We start from the raw sequence: 18,317 nt of genomic DNA, 5'->3' as shown, positions 1-18,317 counted from the left end.
TTTCCCTGCCCCACCTTCCAGAAACTATGCAATGTTGCCCTCAGCAAGGAAGGAGAGAGCGGACCAGCAAGCCTCTTTTGTGATGGCAAATTCCACCTTCATAAAAGAGAACTTGTCTCCTCTGGTGAGCATGATGTGGTGAAGACTGGCTCCAGGTGTCCCAACATGGCAGTCTAGGGCATGTCTAGGACTATGTAGACTGGCTAGATAATAGAATCTCTAGAATAATCTTCTCTCAGGGAGTCCTAAAAGGGGTTTGGAGAGTGAAATACACACAAGGCACAGACAGAGGCAGCCCAAGGAGACAACAGGGATCAGTGAGAGGTTCCTGGGGCGGGAGTCACTACCTGCCTTATTTCACTGTGCAGAAGCCTTAGCTGGGCAAAGGAGGTGAACTCCAGCACCAGCTTCTATGGCTAAAATGGACAGTAGGTGCCCTGAAAAAAGCCAGCAGGATGGCCTCACTACCCAAGAGAGAGAATTTTTCACATCAGCCCCAATGGGATATACACTACTTATGCATAATAACTACCATGAATATTTTACCTTACCAGTACGCCATGACTGAAACAACACTTCCTCAAGGAAAACGTCCTTACCTCCTGCAGTCGCTTTGATATCCCAGTAATAGTCTTATAATATCCCTGCATCTTACCACATAGCATTTCTTATATTTTCCATTTTTAACTTCTGTGAACATTTGTACATCTTGATCTACTCCTCTAGTTTCAAGAGCCCATGTCTGTTTCACTTGCTATTGGGATAGGCTGCGTACGGACATGGGCTGTCGCTCTGGATTAGATGGGAGCGATTGGAGGCTTTCTTGCAGAGGAATGACATAAGCTGATTTTGTCCTCTGGCTGGCTTGAGGGCACTAGGGCACATGTATGGAAGCAGGCACACAAGTTCAGGAAGTTGTCGCCATAACCTGGATGAGAGATGACTGTAGCTTTGTCTGATGGTGGAGGCAATGAGAAGTGGTCAGATTTTGGATAGATTTTGAAGCAGTGTGAACAGGATTTGCTGATGATTTGAGAGCAGGGTGTGAGAAAAAAGGAAAAGTCAAGGATAATGCCAAGGTTTTCTATCCTGAGCACCCAGCAGGATGGGGTGGCCATTCTCTGAGATGGCCATGCTCATTGCAGCAGAAATGAAATTTGAGGGGGTGGTGGAAGTCAGGAGTTCAATCTGTGATGTATTAAATTGAATCTGTCTGTTAAATGGTCTAATGGATATGTCAGAAATGAAGCTGGAGTTCGAAAGGGAGGAGTTAGCTGAAGATACAAATTTGAGGGTCGTCATCCTATTAAAACCGCAGGATGGAATGAGATCACTACGGAAGTGTGAGTGAAAAGAAAAATGGTCTAGGAACGAAGACTTGGCCCCTCAAATGTTTAAAAATGGGGATGTTAAGGAGAAACCAGCAAAAGAGATTGAGGAAAAGCGGCAGAGAAGTACAAAGAAAACAACAGAAAAACAGTGACAGCCCCAATGTCGATTAAAAATAATGCTACTGAGGGCTTGAGTTAAAGATGAGAATCACCCATGACACATGGTCACCAAGGACTGTGACAAGCACAATCTCAGTGAAGTGGAGCACTTGGGTGGGTGTTCTCCCGGGAAGCCCTCCTGACCCTCCTGATGGGTGGGACCCCGGCCACATGCTCCCATGGCACCTGTATGTCTATCAAAGCACACACAGTTTGCCATAATTGCTGCAAAGATGTGCCTGTAGGGTTCCCTGTATATCGTGAATGGCCAATACATATATGAATGTGCTCAAATGTGTCAACAAAAAAGAGAGGATATATTGATGGAATGAGATCTCAGGGAAAGCCAAAGGGTGGATAAAGAACACAGGATGTGCTCTAGAGAGGAGCAGGCGGGCTTTTCCTCTTAGCCTGGAGGGAATGAGGAGGTGAAGATGCAGAGCAGCAGAGGATGCTGGGGGGCCTCTATGGCCTTGGTCTTCTCAGTCAGGTAGAAAACAAAGTCTTCCAAAGAGAATCAAGGAGGTAGGGTGGGAATCATTACTTGGCAAGAAGGGCAAAGCATGAAGCAGGCACTGTGGGAAATGGAGAAGGGGTGAATTAGAAAGGAATAGAATCATTGCTTATTTGAGAGGGGCACTGGTTGAGGTCAAACTGGTGTAGATTTGCAGTGGGACCATTTGCCTGGCTCTATAATTTACTCCAGCAAAGACTGGCTCCCGCAGAGAAAAGGTGGAAAAGGCCAAAGGCGTGTGTATCCCCAGAAGCAGAAGGGCTCATGAGGGAGGTAGACAGATCACAGGCCAAGCTCTCAAAGGAGCCGGAATCATGACTGAGAGGCCAAACATGGGGTCAATAATGGGCAGGCAGACAGCTGAGCCCCAAGGTGGCCCTGGGGTCATGGGAACAGAGCGAGGTGGACAAGATTAAAGTCAAAATGAGGATAATGAGACATTTTCGGTAACAGTAAAAACATGTAAACGTCAGAAAACATGTCATAAAAGGACTTTTTAAATTCTAAGATCTTGAAAGGGAATGGTTTAAGTGATGATCAGGTTTGGCTATGAATGCTGAACACGCAAAATAACAAAGGATGGAAGCAAACAAAAACAAGCCAACAAACCGGAAGCTTCCTTTTCTCCCACATAAAAGTCCACAGGTAGGTGGTCCAGGGATGGCTTTCCATAGAGTCAAGAACCCGAGTTCTTCTCTCTGGCTGTCTGGCCAGCTTGGCTTTCATTCCAGTATGCCATCACCCACATTAGCATCTCATCGACCTCCCAACCAGTAGGAAGGAGGAAAGACAAGCCTCTCCATGTAAGAACACCCATCACTTTCACCTGCATCTCATTGACCAGCCTTGTGCCTGTGGCCTCACAGCTCCAGGGGGTCTGGGAAGTGCAGTTTTCCTTTTGGGAAGCTGTGTGCTCAGCTGATAACCAAGAAGCAGGGTAGAAGACACTGGTGGAAAACTCTGAACCTCTGCCCCACCACACAGCTTGAGCACTACAGTGAGCAGAGTTTGTGAACATTCCTAGAGCCAGGAAGATGAAAATCTGGTGAGGCCTTAGCATTGGAAGCACATTGCTGTGGAGTTTGACATTCCTGAGGATGAAAGCAGGAGGAGGTGAGGAAAATATGATTGTTAGTCTGGTTCTAAAAATTTCCACTAAGTTTGTGGAGAAGACACAAATGTGGAGAGGAGAGCGTGGTGGAAGGAAATGGCTTTGACAGAGAAGCAGGGAGGGATGGTGGAGGAGCTGGGGTTTGGGGGCAACGTGGAGAATGAGGCTGAGAAGGCGAACCCACCTCAGTTCTGGAGGTTGAAGGGGAGGGATGGCTTCAGGGGAAAGCCGGCCTTCAGGTGTAAAAGGAGGGATAAAAAGACAGACTCACAGAGCAAGGGTAAGGAGGAAGGAGACTGTTTACAGAGTAGCTGGAGGGCTGGCGGGCCTGGGTGAAGGAGCTGAAACAGTAATGAGGATACAGGAAGGAGGCTGTCCGGAGAGACCATTTTCACTAACAGAAGGCATTGGACGGCAGGGACGGGAAAGGGGCAAGTACCCAAGTTCTAGGCCAAAGCTCTAAGTGTTTGTGAAACTGGAACAGCAAAAGCCACTTCTTAAAAAATTTAAGTTTTTGTGGGTAGAAAGTGGTATATATATTTACGGGGTATATGAACTGTTGTGAAACAGGCCTGCAATGTGAAATAAGCTCACCATGGGGAATGGGGTGTCCATCCCCTCTAGCATTTCTTGTTTGAGTTACCAATGCCACTTTTTGGAGGAAAAAAAGTACTAAATAAAAAATTCGAATATCTTGTTAACAAAAGGAATCTGCTTTAATGAAAAGGAAATTATGAAGCATAAAAGAAGTGCTGTTATTCAGGCCCCTACATCTTATACTAAGAAGAAAGGTCACAGGATACAGAATATTTTCAGCTCAGGGGAGTAGAGCAAAGTGCCATTTGCTAAATGATCAAATTAGACAGAGCCTCAAGTGACACTACACTTGACCAGGCTCTGTCTTCAATACTTGCTTCTCTGTTGTGTTTTCTTGCCATCCAATGTAAAGATGGTAAGACTTTCTTGCTGTCACATAGTTTTATTACAAGAACCTGTTTTTAACCTATCGCTGTCACATAGTTTTATTACAAGAACCTGTTTTTAACCTATCTAAAGTAGAAACTTCTGTTGTTCATAGAAATCAAAATAATTAGTAAATGTATTTTAGGTAGTTCTGAAAAAGATTCATAAAAGGTGATCAGTGTAAGGGATACTAAAAATCATGAATTGTCCTTCTGAATTCTATGCTGTATAGCTGAACCTCCATGAATTTTGAGATTTTGTACCAAAAAAGCTGTTTGTTCTCCAAAGCATAGAATGCTATCACATCCTTGAGCTTTTGAGATGGTTGATATAATTCAATAATCCCTTCTGCAGAAGTTTGCTTTTAAAGCTTAAATATGACATAAAATTGCCTTTGATAGTTACAAAATTTAAACACAACATGGAACTTTACTTATATTTTAACCTGTTGACATTTCATTCTCTGCAAACTCTCTTGGCCTTATAAGGGCTCACTCACTGAGCTATAAATCCTCGTGGTTTGTCTTGGAATTAGAAGACCAATACCACCCCATCCCAGGGGGAATGCCTGGATCAAGAAGGGGAAAAATTAAGACAACTAGGAAATGCGGAAACAGTCTTTGTTCCTGAAGATGTGTTCTGGTCCCCAAGATGGAGTCTTGCTCTGTTGCCCAGGCTGGAGTGCAATGGCGTGATCTCGGCTTACTGCAACCTCCACCTCCCAGATTCAAGAGATTCTCTTGCCTCAGCCTCCACAGTACTTGGCATTACAGGCATGCACCACCATGCCTAGCTAATTTTTGTATTCTTAGTAGAGATGGGGTTTCACCATGTTGTCCAGGCTGGTCTCGAACTCTTGACCTCATGATCCGCCTACCTCGGCTTCCCAAAGTGGTGGGATTACAGGTGTGAGCCACCGCACCCGGCCACAGGTCCAGTTTCAAATACTGTACACTTAAGTGTGAAAGGAAAATAAATCTTGGGGCCCCCAAATCACTAGCGTGAAGGGAAAAGTCCAGCTGGGAACTGCTTAGGGCAAATGTGCCTCCCATTTTATTCAACGTCGCCCCTCTGCTCACTGAGATAAATGCATATCTGATTGCCTCCTTTGGAGAGGCTCCTCAGAAGCTCAAAAGAATGTAACAATTTGTCTCTTATCTACCTGTGACCTGGAAGCCCCCTCCCTCGTTTCAGTTGTCCTGCCTTCACCTCAAGTTGTCCCACCTTTCCGGACTGAACCAATGTACATCTTACGCATATTGATTGATGTCTCATGTCTCCCTAAAATGTATAAAACCACCACGTTCTACCCTCACCATTTGCTGGTTCCAGAAAAAGTGAAATCTTTACTGTCTAATAGAAAAAAAGTTAAAATGTAGGCACCTATTTAAAATGTCAAAATTGAAAAGCCAGAGGGCTTATCTGGATTTGAACTGGTGTCCTGTTGGATCTGCAGTCCCATATTCTACCCCTGAGCTATACCCTATCCTGCTATTGTGTGGGTTAATTAATATCTTTGACTTTTATAGTCATACCCAGATTACCTATGAGATGCCACTTCACGATGGAAGCTCATAGGAGCTGCCAGACCCACCTGAGTGAAAACTCACTGATCTTGTGTATAACAGGAGGCAGTCTCTCCTCCTCAGATACCCCGGATCCTGTGTCTTCCCTGCCTTGAGTTCCTGCCTGGGGGCAGCAGCCTGGAAAAAACACTGCTAGAATGGCCTTCAGAGTCAACCTCCAGTTCCTGTCATGGTGGGCACCCACAAAAGGAACTTCGTGCAACTGAGGTGTCTGTTCTGACACACTTAGTGACAGAGTTGGGTCCGACTCTCCGGGCCCGGTATTCCATTCAGGGCACTTTCAACACAACTGCAATCTAGGACAAAGATGATTCTTCCAGCTCCACTTCTGCAGTTAATATACATGGAGAATGATGGAGAAGGAGCAGCTCCAAGAAATAGTGAGACGGCAGTAGCTGAGTAGATTTTGGAATCCCCAAAAGCCTTAAAATGGCCAATGTTAACCTAGTTTCAAGGACCAAAAAATGTTGCAGGAGAACAACCCCACCTGACTCTTTCATTGTTTTTTTAAGTGACAGGGTATTGCACTGTTACCCAGGCTGGAGTGCAGTGAAACAATCGTAGCTCACTGCAGCCTCCAATTCTTGGGCTCAGGCAATCCTCCTGCCTCAGCCTCTCAACTAACTGGGACCACAGGTGTGTGCCACCATACCCAGCTAATACTTTTTATTTTTATTTTTATTTTTTTGTAGAGCAGACGTCTCACTATGTTGTCGAGGCTGGTCTGAAACTCGGGGCCTCAAGCGATCCTCCTGCCTTGACCTCCCAAAGCGCTGGGATGAGCCACTGCGTCCAGCCTCTCTCATGACCTTTCTGATGGCAGGCAGAGCCCTGTCCCTTCTAGAAGGAACACTTGGAGTAACACGTGGGTTAGCTCGTTTTCACCTCCTCAGCTATGCCAAGGCCCTGCCTCTTCTCTTGTCACAAGAGCTGGTAAACTGTCCCATTTGTGAACTGTCTTTCCCTCCTACTGGAATTTTCTCCTTTACCCACAGGCCTTTTGCCTTGTAGCCCTGGCACCCTTCTCAGAAGGCAGCTAAGGCAGCCACTCCTCTCCACTCCTGATCTGAGGACCTGGGAAACACTGAATTCCACAGTGATTTCTATGATGATGTTAAATTCCTTCAAGAGACACACAGATGGTCACTTAAGTCCAGACTGCACTTTGCCCCACTGCTCATGTCCTCCAGGTCACACCATGGGACACACCATGAAAGCACTAGTTCCCCAAGGGACCATATTGCCATGGAGATAACACCTCTGTCTCCTCTAACAAGAAGTAATCCCTTTTCCAAGGTAATCCGGGAGTAGCTCTTCCAGGCAACATGGCAGGGACTGATCAGCACATTGTTGTCTTGATAACAGAAGTAAATTATCATGCAGGGTGGCCCGCAAAAAGGCCACAGTGAGAGTGGAAGCAGTGGTCTTCTACTGGGTCCCGTATCAAGTGGTGAAAGGAAGGCTGGACTCAGGGATGTTTGCAGAATGATCTAGGCCAATCTCCTCACTTTACCTATGAGGTAAGGGCTGACTGACTTGCCCAAGGATCTTGACTGGTTAATGACAGAACTGACGGGTCTCCTGACTCCCAATTCCCCCTACAATATCCCTGGTGCACATGCCCCAGCCTAGACAATGCTTGGGTATGTTTGATGCCTCTGCTGGATTTTTTTTTTTTTTTTAAATCCAGGACATTAGTAAAATGAAGTTAAAGAAGCTTCAGAGTGCCTCCCCTGCACCAGCTCTGTGCCTCCTTCTACATTTGTAATTTTATGAGGCTTTTGTTAATAATGTTCTCCCAGATTACACAAGCTTCAGACCCATAAAACATGGGTCCACCCCTAGCAGAGGAGATGTGTTACTTGAGAGGGGAAGGAATCACATGGAAGAGCTGAAGGGAAAAGAGAAAAAACAGGAAAAACCCTGGGGGCAGGTCCGGGGACATTCTCCTACAGCTCATGGGGTGAGTAGGGTGATTTTACCCTTTGTGGGATTTACCCCAAAAGACAAAATGATGCCAAGGGCTCCAGGCAGGAAATGTCTAAACCCCCTCATTTGAGGGACAATTGCCCAGAGATGAGAGGCATCAGAGAATAGCTGGGTAGTGCCCGTGACCTGAAGAAGAAAGTCGGATGCAGGAGCATTGGCAGCACTATGAGTAAGGTCTTCCCCCACACGACTCCTGGGGCAATTCCATTTTTATACACAAACAAGAATGCAACCCAGATGATGCCCAGGCTATACATTTAGCCCACGCTGATGAAGAGAAACTAGGGGAGAACAGCCAGGCACGGTAGCTCACACCTGTAATCCCAGCACTTTGGGAGGCCGAGGCAGGCAGATCACCTGAGGTCCTGAGTTCGCGACCAGCCTGACCGACATGGAGAAACCCCGTCTCTACTAAAAAACTACTGGCGTGGTGGTGTAATTCCAGCTACTCAGGAGGCTGAGGCAGGAGAATTGCTTGAACCCTGGAGGCGAAGGTTGCAGTGAGCCAAGATTGCGCCACTGCACTCCAGCCTGGGCAACAAGAGTGAAACTCCGTCTCAAAAAAAAAAAAGGAGAAACTAGCAGAGAATGTTCAGATCCCAGTCCCTAAGCCTGGCCTGCCCCATAGACTCCGCACCACATGGAGCAGTTTCCCCAGCTGGAAAGAACCCCACTCAGCCCAGGAATCTGAAAGGCAATGCGCCTCTGTAACCACGTGGGGGCCCCCGTCCAAGACGTCCTCCATCCCCAGCCTCTTAAGGACTTTTAAATTTTTATTTTTCTCTCCTTGTTTAAAAATACTGTCCTTGTTATTGCAAAATAAAAACATGAATTGGGAAAAGGCCTGTGGTCTATTAAAGAAAACTGCTTAGTCTATGTTGACATATGTATGCTTCCAAACTTTCAAAACTATAGATATATATAACGTATATATAGAATATATATAACTATATATAGTATATATAACGTTATATATAGAATATATATAACTATATAACGTTATATATAGAATATATATAACGTTATATATAGAATATATATAACTATATAACGTTATATATAGAATATATATAACGCTACATATGTCATATGTTGCTTTAAAGTGTTAATTTCAAAACAAAGACAGGATCGTTCTGGACAGGCTTTTTCTCTTAATTATCTTTTTCTCTTAAATATCTCTTTTTCTCTTAAAGTATCAAGAACATCTGTCCATACCAAGTTCTTCCCCAAAATGTTCAATGATGGTATTGCGTTCCATTCCTCATGCCATTAAAAAATATTTACTGTAATAAACACACGGTAGAAAATGTTAAGTGGCGTCTACCGGTATATTCCTATTGTTCGGAGTATTTATTCCACTTCAAACACAGATGGGGGGTGAGTTACAGTTGCCCCCCGAAAACAGCCCAAACCTCCAGGCCCAGGACCTGAGGCGGCAGAAGTGCCTGTTCGGGCGCGCCAGGGCCCAGCTGGGCGAGGGGGCCACACTGCCCAAGGTCACCGGGGAGGGCCCTTCCAGTGCACCGGGGCCAGCGCAGTGACTGCGCGCGCGCACTCGGCAGTCGGGGGGATGGGTGAGGGGTCGGCCAGGGGTCGCGGGGTCAGCGCCGGGTCGCGGGCCAGGCGGGCGTCGCGCCTGCAGTTCGCCTCCGGAGCTGCAGGTGGGGCCGTGCGGCTGCCTGCCTCCAGGAAGCCTCACGTGCCTTAGTCGGCCGCGCCTGCTCCCAGGATACAGCGTGGACCTGGCGGGCGCGAAAGGTGTTGGCGTGACTGCGGGCGGCACCAGGCAGGGGTAGCCAGGGAGGAGCGGCGGCGGGGGCAAGGCCGGGCGGGCGCAGTCTGCGGAGAGCACTGGGAGGTGGGGCCTGCGTGGGGCCGTGCGCAGCACCGCGACGACTTTCTTCGGGCCGCAACGGACAGCGCAGGGCCATGGAGGAGGCGGCCGCGGTTCCGGTAAGGGCGATCAGCGCGCGCACGGACTTGCGGCCTGGGTGCCCCGGGCGACCCGGGCCCGGCACACGGGGGCTCCGGCAGTCGGACCGTACTAACGCGCCTGGGGCTCCGGGGAACCGGAGCGCGGGGTCCGCTGGGGCCTACTGCGCCTGCCAGCCGGGACCCCCACTCCGGGCCGAGCCCGAGCGCTGGCGGAACGGTTGTCCCCGCCCCGGGCCGCCCCACGCCAAGTTCCTTGGCCCCTGCGGGGCTTCCGGCACCCGCCCCAGCCGCTGTACCCTAAGTTTGCGTCTCCCCACCCGAGGCTCCTTTCTCTGCCTGGCGCTTTGCCTGTGGGTCCCTCCCCCAGCTCCTCCCAGCGGCTTAGTGGTACCTGGGAGTTGTGCGGCTTCGAATCCGCATACACCGACACCCCTTACGTGCCCAGCTCCGCGGGGTCGGCGCGGAAGGGGATATAGAGCCAGGTACTGCACCAAGCCCTGTTGAGGCGATAGTCTGTCCTTCTGTCCTCACAGCAAGCCAGTGGGTTGGGTACTGGTGTTAATCTCTGTCATGCAAAATAAAAACCCGGGGCCTAGAGAAGTTAACTTGCCCAGGCTGGCACACCTGAAAGTGTGAAAAGACACACAGTGGCTGTGTGTTCAAAGACCAAGCAGACAGGTACGCGGGCAATAATTGTGCAAAACAGAAAGGGGTGAGTGCTGGCGCCCAGGTGGAAACTTGGCGGTGGGCTCCGGGGGAAGGAGCGTCAGGGGGCCGTCTGGTACCGCTGTCCACCCCTCCTGGCCTGATGCTCTGCGCCTCTGTGATTTGAGCCCGGCTTTTAGGGAAGGCTAGAATTTCAGGCCCAGCTAGACCTGTGGTGCTTTCAGGGAGGGAGAAGTGCCTGGGCAAAGGCGCAGAGAGACGGGACAGTGCAGGGCGTGTTCTGGAACAGAAGGGAGTCCGTGAGCCTGGAGAAGGTGGTTTTGGTTTGGAGGCAGTGGGAAATGAGTCCGCAGAGAGAGACTAGGAAGGGGCCTGCATGGCTGGACTTCATCCTGCGGGTGAGGGATCCGGCTCCTCTTACCATCAGCTCCTCTCAAGCAAAGAGTTTCAGCTCCCCTGGCAGGAGTCTAAGGACAGCCCCACATACTCCAGCCACCTGTCAGTAAGAAGCTGGGCTGGAGTGAGCAGCGCACAGTCGCCACCTCCTACCACATGGTGTGAAGGCCTTGCATGGGGCTTCCTGGCCCCATCAGAATTGTAAGAAAACCATGCACCTTGTTGTCCATGAGTAAAAGACTAATATTTTCTTAATAAAGTAGTTTATGCAGAGGTGCCTTTCATGCCACACAAAGACCGTAATAATGCATGTGGAGGATGGGGAGGATTTCAGTGAATGGGGAGCTGGTGACCAGTTGAAAGGAAGCTTCTGGAGTAAACTCTTGGCGTTTGCCTTTACGTGGCAGGGACTGATCTAAGAAAGGAGAGGTGAGGGAAGGAACAGTGGCCCTAGGTGGAGGGCAGACTCAAACCCAGAACCAAGCCAACTCACCCAGGTACTTGCAGGACCACCTACTCCTTGAGAGCAAGACTCCCACCCACATTGGAGTTTTCGCCTAGAAACAGTTCAGCTTGTCCAGAACCTCCCAGCCTTGAAGACCCCTTAGAGTCCTGCCTTCTTTAGGTCCTGCTTTCCTTCATACAGCCAGACAGGCCCTTTAGTACTGTCCTGGACAAGTTTTTTTTCTGCCTTTGCTCAAACTCTCCTTTTGTCTCTATTTTTTGAGGTGTCCGTCCACGTTCTAGTTCTCAGTGACTTTCTCTAAGTGAATCCGCACTAGTTTCTAGTAGCCACTTACTCATTTTGCAAATAATCACCAACCTTTTGTTGAGAAATTATTTTGCAGATTGTTGTAAGGAGGTGTTGATCCTTGGGCATGGATACCAGGAGCTCCTCTCTGCCCTGTAGGTCCCATTTTCAGATGTGGGTGGCTCAAATAGTCCAGCTCCCCACCCAAGGCAATATGTGCTCGTTCTTTCTTGTCCCCAGCTGCCGGTCACTGATACGCCATCTGAATGTTTCCAAGGACAGGGAGGCCCCTCATCTCTCATTAAGATGGTTTTTGCCCATATATAAGTGTAACTTTGTGACATATGTCCATTTTCCTCACCAGACTGTATGTCACCACTCCTGGTACAGCTACAAAAATGATCGAGGCCATCATTTTTACCTTGAGTGGGTGGGAATTGGGAAAGAGAAAGAATCTTGTATGGCTCATGCAGTGTCAAAAATCTCTGGACTGATGGAGATTTGCAGTCATGGGGATTTTAGCTTGTGGGGAGGGGCAGATGGGAAGGGGACAAAATGAGACTATTCTGGGGGAAGAGGAACTGGCTATTAGATTTTTATGTTTATTAAAAAGGGACAAAAAATAAGCAGTACTCTTGTTTGTGCCGTTTCAGTGAATTGGCTGTGTTTTTGTTTGTTTGTTTGTTTGTTTTGCTGCGTCATCGTCAATAGACAGTTCCTGTGTAATCATAAGGGGAGGTGCAGGCTGGGCTATAGTAAAACTGCAGTTAACCATTTCCCCACTAAAATACCAAGCAATGCTAAGTCACTGTGTACGTAGCAAAATTGCACTGAGTGCCAGGCTTGGGTCAAGGACTGTGGTATGAAAAGACGCAATACCACGTTCAGGGAGCCCACAGTATAAGCGTGGGTAGGAAATTACTGTGTAGGGTGGTAAGCGCCGTGAGAAGGGTCTGCACTGTGCTGCAGAGGCCTGGAGTAAAGGCACCCACCCAGACATAGACCTAACATACCCAAACAGGTGATTGCCAGCCTGAGGTCTGGCATGTGGTACAGGATAGCCCCACTTGTCCACACATATGGGCTCCCAGCCCAGCTTCCCCGTGCCTAGGGAAAGACGGACTCAGTGAAGACAATGGATGAAATGGATGACACCGGTTTCTCTTGTGTTTCTGAAAGATTTCACCGTGGACAACGGCAGCCAACATTCATGGAGAGGAAGATTGAACGGCAGGCTGCTCGCCTACTTTCCCTAGAAAGTCGAACTGGGATGGCCGAGAAGAAGCTGGCCGACTGCGAGAAGACAGCCGAGGAGATCGGGAACAAGCTGGAGGGCAAATGGGCCGTGCTGGGAACTCTGCTGCAGAAGTACGGGCTGCTGCAGAGGCGGCTGGAGAACACGGGGAACCTGCTGCGCAACAGTAACTTTTTCATCCTGCAGCTGCCCCTGGGCAGCGATGGGGAGTCCTCCAAGGTAGCCCTGGGGCACCCTGGGGTTGGGGAGGCCACGGGGCCGAGACTGTGAGCATGTGGGTGAGCGAGTGTGACACTTGTGGTTTCAGGTGCCCATGGCCTTTGATGATGTGGCTGTGTAGTTCTCTGAGCAGGAGTGGGGCAAGCTGGAGGACTGGCAGAAGGAGCTCTACAGGCATGTGGTGAGGGGCAACTGCAAGACGCTGGTCTGCCTGGGTAAGGCCTGATGCTCATTATGGGATTTTGGAAGTCCCTGTACTTCTCTCTCCACATGGTTGTTTTCATGACAGTGATATGTAAATCACCAGAAACGTTGACCTTGAAAGTTGTTGCCTCCTGTGAAAGATGAGCCCTGGGTGATGGAGTTAAAAGCTCCCTTTGCCCTGTGCGCATGGTCCCAGAATACCAGGCTGGGAATGGCAGTGACTTCCCTCCTACACAGGCCTGGGATGTGGACCTTTCTATTGGTGCTGACTTGGAGCAGGGAAGACCCCACCTGCTCTCAGAGCCTGTGTGTAATCGACTTACATTTGGGAAAGACTCTTTCTAATTCAGCCTTCTGCTACAGACATGCGTGGCCCTTACGGCGACGTGTCTCGAGGTCAGTGGAGAACATGGGCCAATGGTGCTTCTTGCAGCAGACATTTTCTTCATGCCTCAAAACTACGCTTCCCTCATTTTTTTGGGCTACTGCTCTCTGCTCTCCTTGTTTGATCCTCCCCCGGAAGGGCCTGGACTGTGTTTCTTCCTGGGCTCATTTCCTCTTCTAATTTCCTCTCAGTGACCCTGGAGCCAAGGGCAGTGAGGCCTGTTACAAAGGACAGGAGCAATTGCAGACATGAGGTTGTTTCGTCAGCACAAGTGCACTGCTGTTTAATATGCACACTCTGCAGCAGTTTCTTCAGCCCGGCACTGCTGACATTTGGGACCAGGTGATTCTGTGTGTCGGGGGCCATCCTCTGCATTGCAGGATGTTCGGCAGCATTTCCTGGCCTCTACCGTCCAGATGCCAATCACCTCTCCCCCAGCCCTGAGCACGACAACCAGAACTGTCTCCAGACTTTGCCAAATGTCCCTGGGGAGCAAAATTGCCTGTGGTTGAGAGCTACTGCTCTATGACAATCAAGAGATTTCGTTTCTAGACCATTGTTGGTTTTCCGGGCTGACTATCCCCAGCTCTGACTGGAACGTGACAAAAACTAACCTTCTGTCTTTCCTCAGACTACACCATCTCCAAGCCCGAGGTCCTCTCCCAGATTGAACAAGGGAAGGAGCCCTGCAACTGGCGCCGCCCTGGCCCCAAGATTCCAGATGTTCCTGTGGACCCGAGTCCAGGTAAGGGCTGGGAGAAGGCCAGGGAGGCATCAGGTGATGTATGGGAAACAGAGATGGGAAGGCCAGAAAGTGTGTGATCTTTCCAGGGAGAGCCGAGGAGAAACAGGAAACTTACAGGTTTTATGTCTGAGTTTTTTATAGTTGAGTTTTAACCTCTAATTTATTCAACTAATGCTCCAGAAACGAATACTTTCTATCAGGGAAACAGGTGGCAAACCTAATCTTTTAGGAAGAGACAGAGGCAGGGCACAGGATGAGGGGAGGGAGAGGAGGACACTGAGAGGGAAGGCAGGAGCATAGTGGACCCTTGAACAACACAGGGGCCACGGGCACTAGCCCCCAATCCCAAGCAGCCGAAGATCTACATCTAACTTTGCTCTCCAAAAAGTTAACTACTGGATAGTCTCCTATTGACCAGAAGTCTTGATACTATGAACAGGGAATAGCACATACTATATGTGCTCTTGTATTGTGTATTGTATACTTACAGTAAGCTAGAGAAAACATGTTATTAGGAAAATCATAAGGAAAAGAAAATATATTTACTACTCATTAAATGGAAGTGGAGCATCATAAAGGTCATCCTCCTCATTGTCATCTTCAGATTGAGTAGACTGGAGGAAGAGGAGGGGTTGGTCTTGCTGTCCCAGGCGTGGCAGAGGCAGAAGAAAATTAACTTATAAGTGGGTCTGCATAGTTCAAACTCGTGTTGTTCAAGGGGCAACTGTGTATTGAAAACAAGATTAAGTCAAAGCTTTGCAAAGAGTCGGCCTTGCTTCTGAGAACCAACGTCTAATTTATTTATTTATTATTTATTTTTGAGAGGGAATCCTGCTCTGTCTCCCAGGCTGCTCTGCAGTGGCGCGATCTCAGCTCACTGCAACCGCCACCTCCTGGATTCAGGCATTTCTTCGGCCTCAGCTTCCCGAGTAACTGGGATTATGGGTACCCGCCATCATGCTTAGCTAATTTTTATATTTTTGTAGAGACAGGGTTTCACCCCCAGTGTTGGCCAGGCAGGTCTTGAACTCCTGACTTTAGGTCATCTGCCCACCTCGGCCACCCAAAGTACTGGGATTGCAGATATGAGCCACCGCATCCGACCTCAACCTTAATTTAAGCCAGTAGCAGTTGTAGAACATAAACCCCTTGGTCAGCCTTATGGTTCGGTATGATTAGAAGCACATAATTCTTTAAGGTGAATCTGGTTACCAGATGTCAGTGTCTCAGATTTCCCTGGAGCCAGTCAGCACCTTTGAAAGTTAAGGGAAGGACAGGTGGACACAGGAGAAAAACCAAATTCCTAAAGTGAAGACCTGCTGGGTCATTTAACCATGGAGACCACATCTCTGCAAGGCTTGACCCTTGATTCCTCCAGAAGACCCGCCCTTAACTGGCCCACCTGCCTTGGTTTTCCCTTTCGTCTGACACTGAGAAAGGTGATGTTCCGCAGAGGCCCTCCTGTGCTCCACCTGTGTGAAATTAAATGCATCCCCCATGTTCATCATCTCATCTCAGTCAGATTTGCACTTCCTAAGGGAAGAAGCATGTTCCGAGCTGGCCGCTTGCCAGTCATCATCAGGACATTCACGGTTTTTCGGGGGAACCTACCCCTGATAGTTAATGTGGGTTCTTTTCTATTTCCCTAAGTGTCTTGGCTGGTCTGAGAAAGGGAAAGAGTACAAAAGAGAGAAATTTTAAAGCTGGATGTCCAGGGAAGACATCACATGTCGACAGGTTCCGTGATGTTCCCTGAGCCGTAAAACCAGCAAGTTTTTATTAGCAATTTTCAAAAGAGGGGGAGTGCACGAATAGGGTGTGGGTCACAGAGATCACATGCTTCATAAGGTAATAAACTATCACAAAGCAAGTGGAGGCAGGGCGAGATCACGGGACCGCAGGATGGGGCAAAATTAAAATTGCTAATAAAGTTTCGGCACACATTGTGATTGATAACATCTTATCAGGAGACAGGGTTTGAGAGCAGACAACCTGTCCGACCACAATTTATTAGGCAGGAATTTCCTCGTCTTAATAAGTCTGGGAGCGCTTTCGGCTTGGGCTTGGACCATAAAAGACGGCGGCCGCCAAGGGGGCCGTTTATAGACCTACCCTCAGGGCGCATTCTCTTTCTCAGGGATGTTCCTTGCTGAGAAAAAGAATTCAGGGATATTTCTCCTCTTTGCTTTTGAAAGAAGAGAAATACAGCTCTGTTCCGTCCGGCTCACCGGCAGTCAGAGTCCGAGGCCATCTCCCTTGTTCCCTGAACATTGCTGTTATCCTGTTTCTTTTTCGAGGTGCCCAGATTTCATATTGTTCAAACACACGTGCTCTACAAGCAATTTGTGCAGTTAACACAATCATCACACAGTCCTGAGGTGACATACATCCTCAGCTTACGAAGATGAGGGGATTAAGAGATTAAAGTAGAGATAGGCATAGGAAATCACAAGGGTATTGATTGGGGAAGTGATAAGTATCCATGAAATCTTCACAATTTATATTCAGAGATTGCAGTAAAGACAGAAGTAAGAAATAAAAAAAGTATTAATTTGGGGAACTAATAAATGTCCATGAAACCTTCACAATTTATGTTCTTCTGCCATGGCTTCAGCTGGTCCCTCCGTTTGTGGTCCCTGACTTCCCGCAACAACAGTTTAGTTCCACAGGTGCATTTTGAGAATCTTCTAGGTGTCAAGGACAGTGCTGAACGCTAGAAAACAGAAAGACGGCTGAGAACACATACTATTGGGCTAGAAAAGAGGGTTACAACCCATGTGCGTCCAGCTTCCTAGCCTGGGTGGGAGGTTCTGGGTGGGTGGGTTTCATTGTATTCACACCGTGTGTGGAGGCTTCCCTCACTTCCAGAGCATCATTAAACGAGAGTAAAGAGGGGCCTGGAAATATGCTGGTTGCTGGTAAGACCCCGTAACACTCCTTGGCTACATAATGTGATGTTCAGCAGCATCCGTGGCCTCTACCAACCAGTAGACAAGATGAGGAGACAAACTCCACTGTCCACCTTGAGCCTGTCGGCAGGGATCCTGTGTGGCCTTTATCCCTGTCCCGTTTATCCAAGGAGCTGGGAATCACAGCTCATCCGTTGCCACATTTGGCCTGGCCCATCCCCTTATGAGACCTCACCTCCTACACATCCCTCCACCGAGCCTTGTGGGACTCAGGGCTCAGCAGACCCGCCAGGTCTTGAGTGTTCCCTGCTTGGACTGAGCTCTAGGGGACTGCAGCCCTCTAAGTGCTTGTCATTCTTTTCCCTTAGCATTGGAAGCACATTGCCATAGTGTTTGACATTCCTGAGGACAGAAGGAGAGGGAGGTGAGGAAAAGAAGATTATTAGCCTGGTTCTAAAAATATCCCGTTTGTGGAGTCCCGTATATCAGAGAAGACATGAATGGTGAGAGGAGAGAGTGGTGGAAGGAGATAGCTTCGAGAGAGGAGAAGCAGGGAGGGATGGTGGAGGAGCTGGGGTTTGGGGGTAATGTGGAGAATGAGACTGAGAAGGTGACCCCACCCTGTCCATTCCAGAGGTTGAAGAGGAGGGATGACTTCAGGGGAAAGCTGGCCTTCAGGTGTACAAGGATGGATAAAAAGGCAGACTTGCAGGGAAAGCTAAGGAGGAAGGAGACTGTTTACAGAGTAACTGGAGGGCTGGCGGGCTTGGGTGGAGGAGCTGAAACAGTAGTGGGGATACAGGAAGGAGACTGCCCCGAGAGACCGTTTACACTAACAGAAGGCATTGGACGGCAGGGACGCGAAAGGGGCAAGTACCCAAGTTCTAGGCCAAAGCTCTAAGTATTTGTAAAACTGGAACAGCAAAAGCTGCTTCTTAAAATCCTTAAGATTTTGTGGATATCTAGTGGGCATATATATTTACGGGGTGTATGAACTGTTGTGAAACAGACATGCAATGTGAAATAAGCTCACCACGGGGAATGGGGTGTCCATCCCCTCTAGCATTTATCCTTTGAGTTACCAATGCCACTTTTTAGGGGGGCGGAAAAAGTACTAAATAAAAAGTTCACATATCTTGTTAACAAAAGGAATCTACTTTAATGAATAGGAAATCATGAAGCACATCATTGAAAATAAA

General features: G+C 48.5%; 1 protein-coding gene across 1 annotated transcript in view; it reads left to right on the top strand.

Moving 5' to 3' along the window:
- Positions 1–9,294: 9,294 nt before the first annotated feature.
- The window catches only part of ZNF746 (zinc finger protein 746), a 147,641-nt gene continuing 138,618 nt past the window's right edge, over positions 9,295–18,317 (top strand). The window contains exon 1 of the mRNA XM_011941585.1: positions 9,295–9,606. Coding sequence (XP_011796975.1) covers positions 9,583–9,606 — 24 coding nt within the window. The 5' untranslated portion in view covers positions 9,295–9,582. The remainder of the gene's footprint in view (positions 9,607–18,317) is intronic.

The sequence above is a fragment of the Colobus angolensis genome, unplaced genomic scaffold (assembly GCF_000951035.1).
Source record: "Colobus angolensis palliatus isolate OR3802 unplaced genomic scaffold, Cang.pa_1.0 Scaffold2, whole genome shotgun sequence".
Lineage (NCBI taxonomy): Eukaryota > Metazoa > Chordata > Mammalia > Primates > Cercopithecidae > Colobus > Colobus angolensis.
Note: the sequence above shows the minus strand (reverse complement) of the source record. Positions and strands in the feature narration are given on the sequence as shown.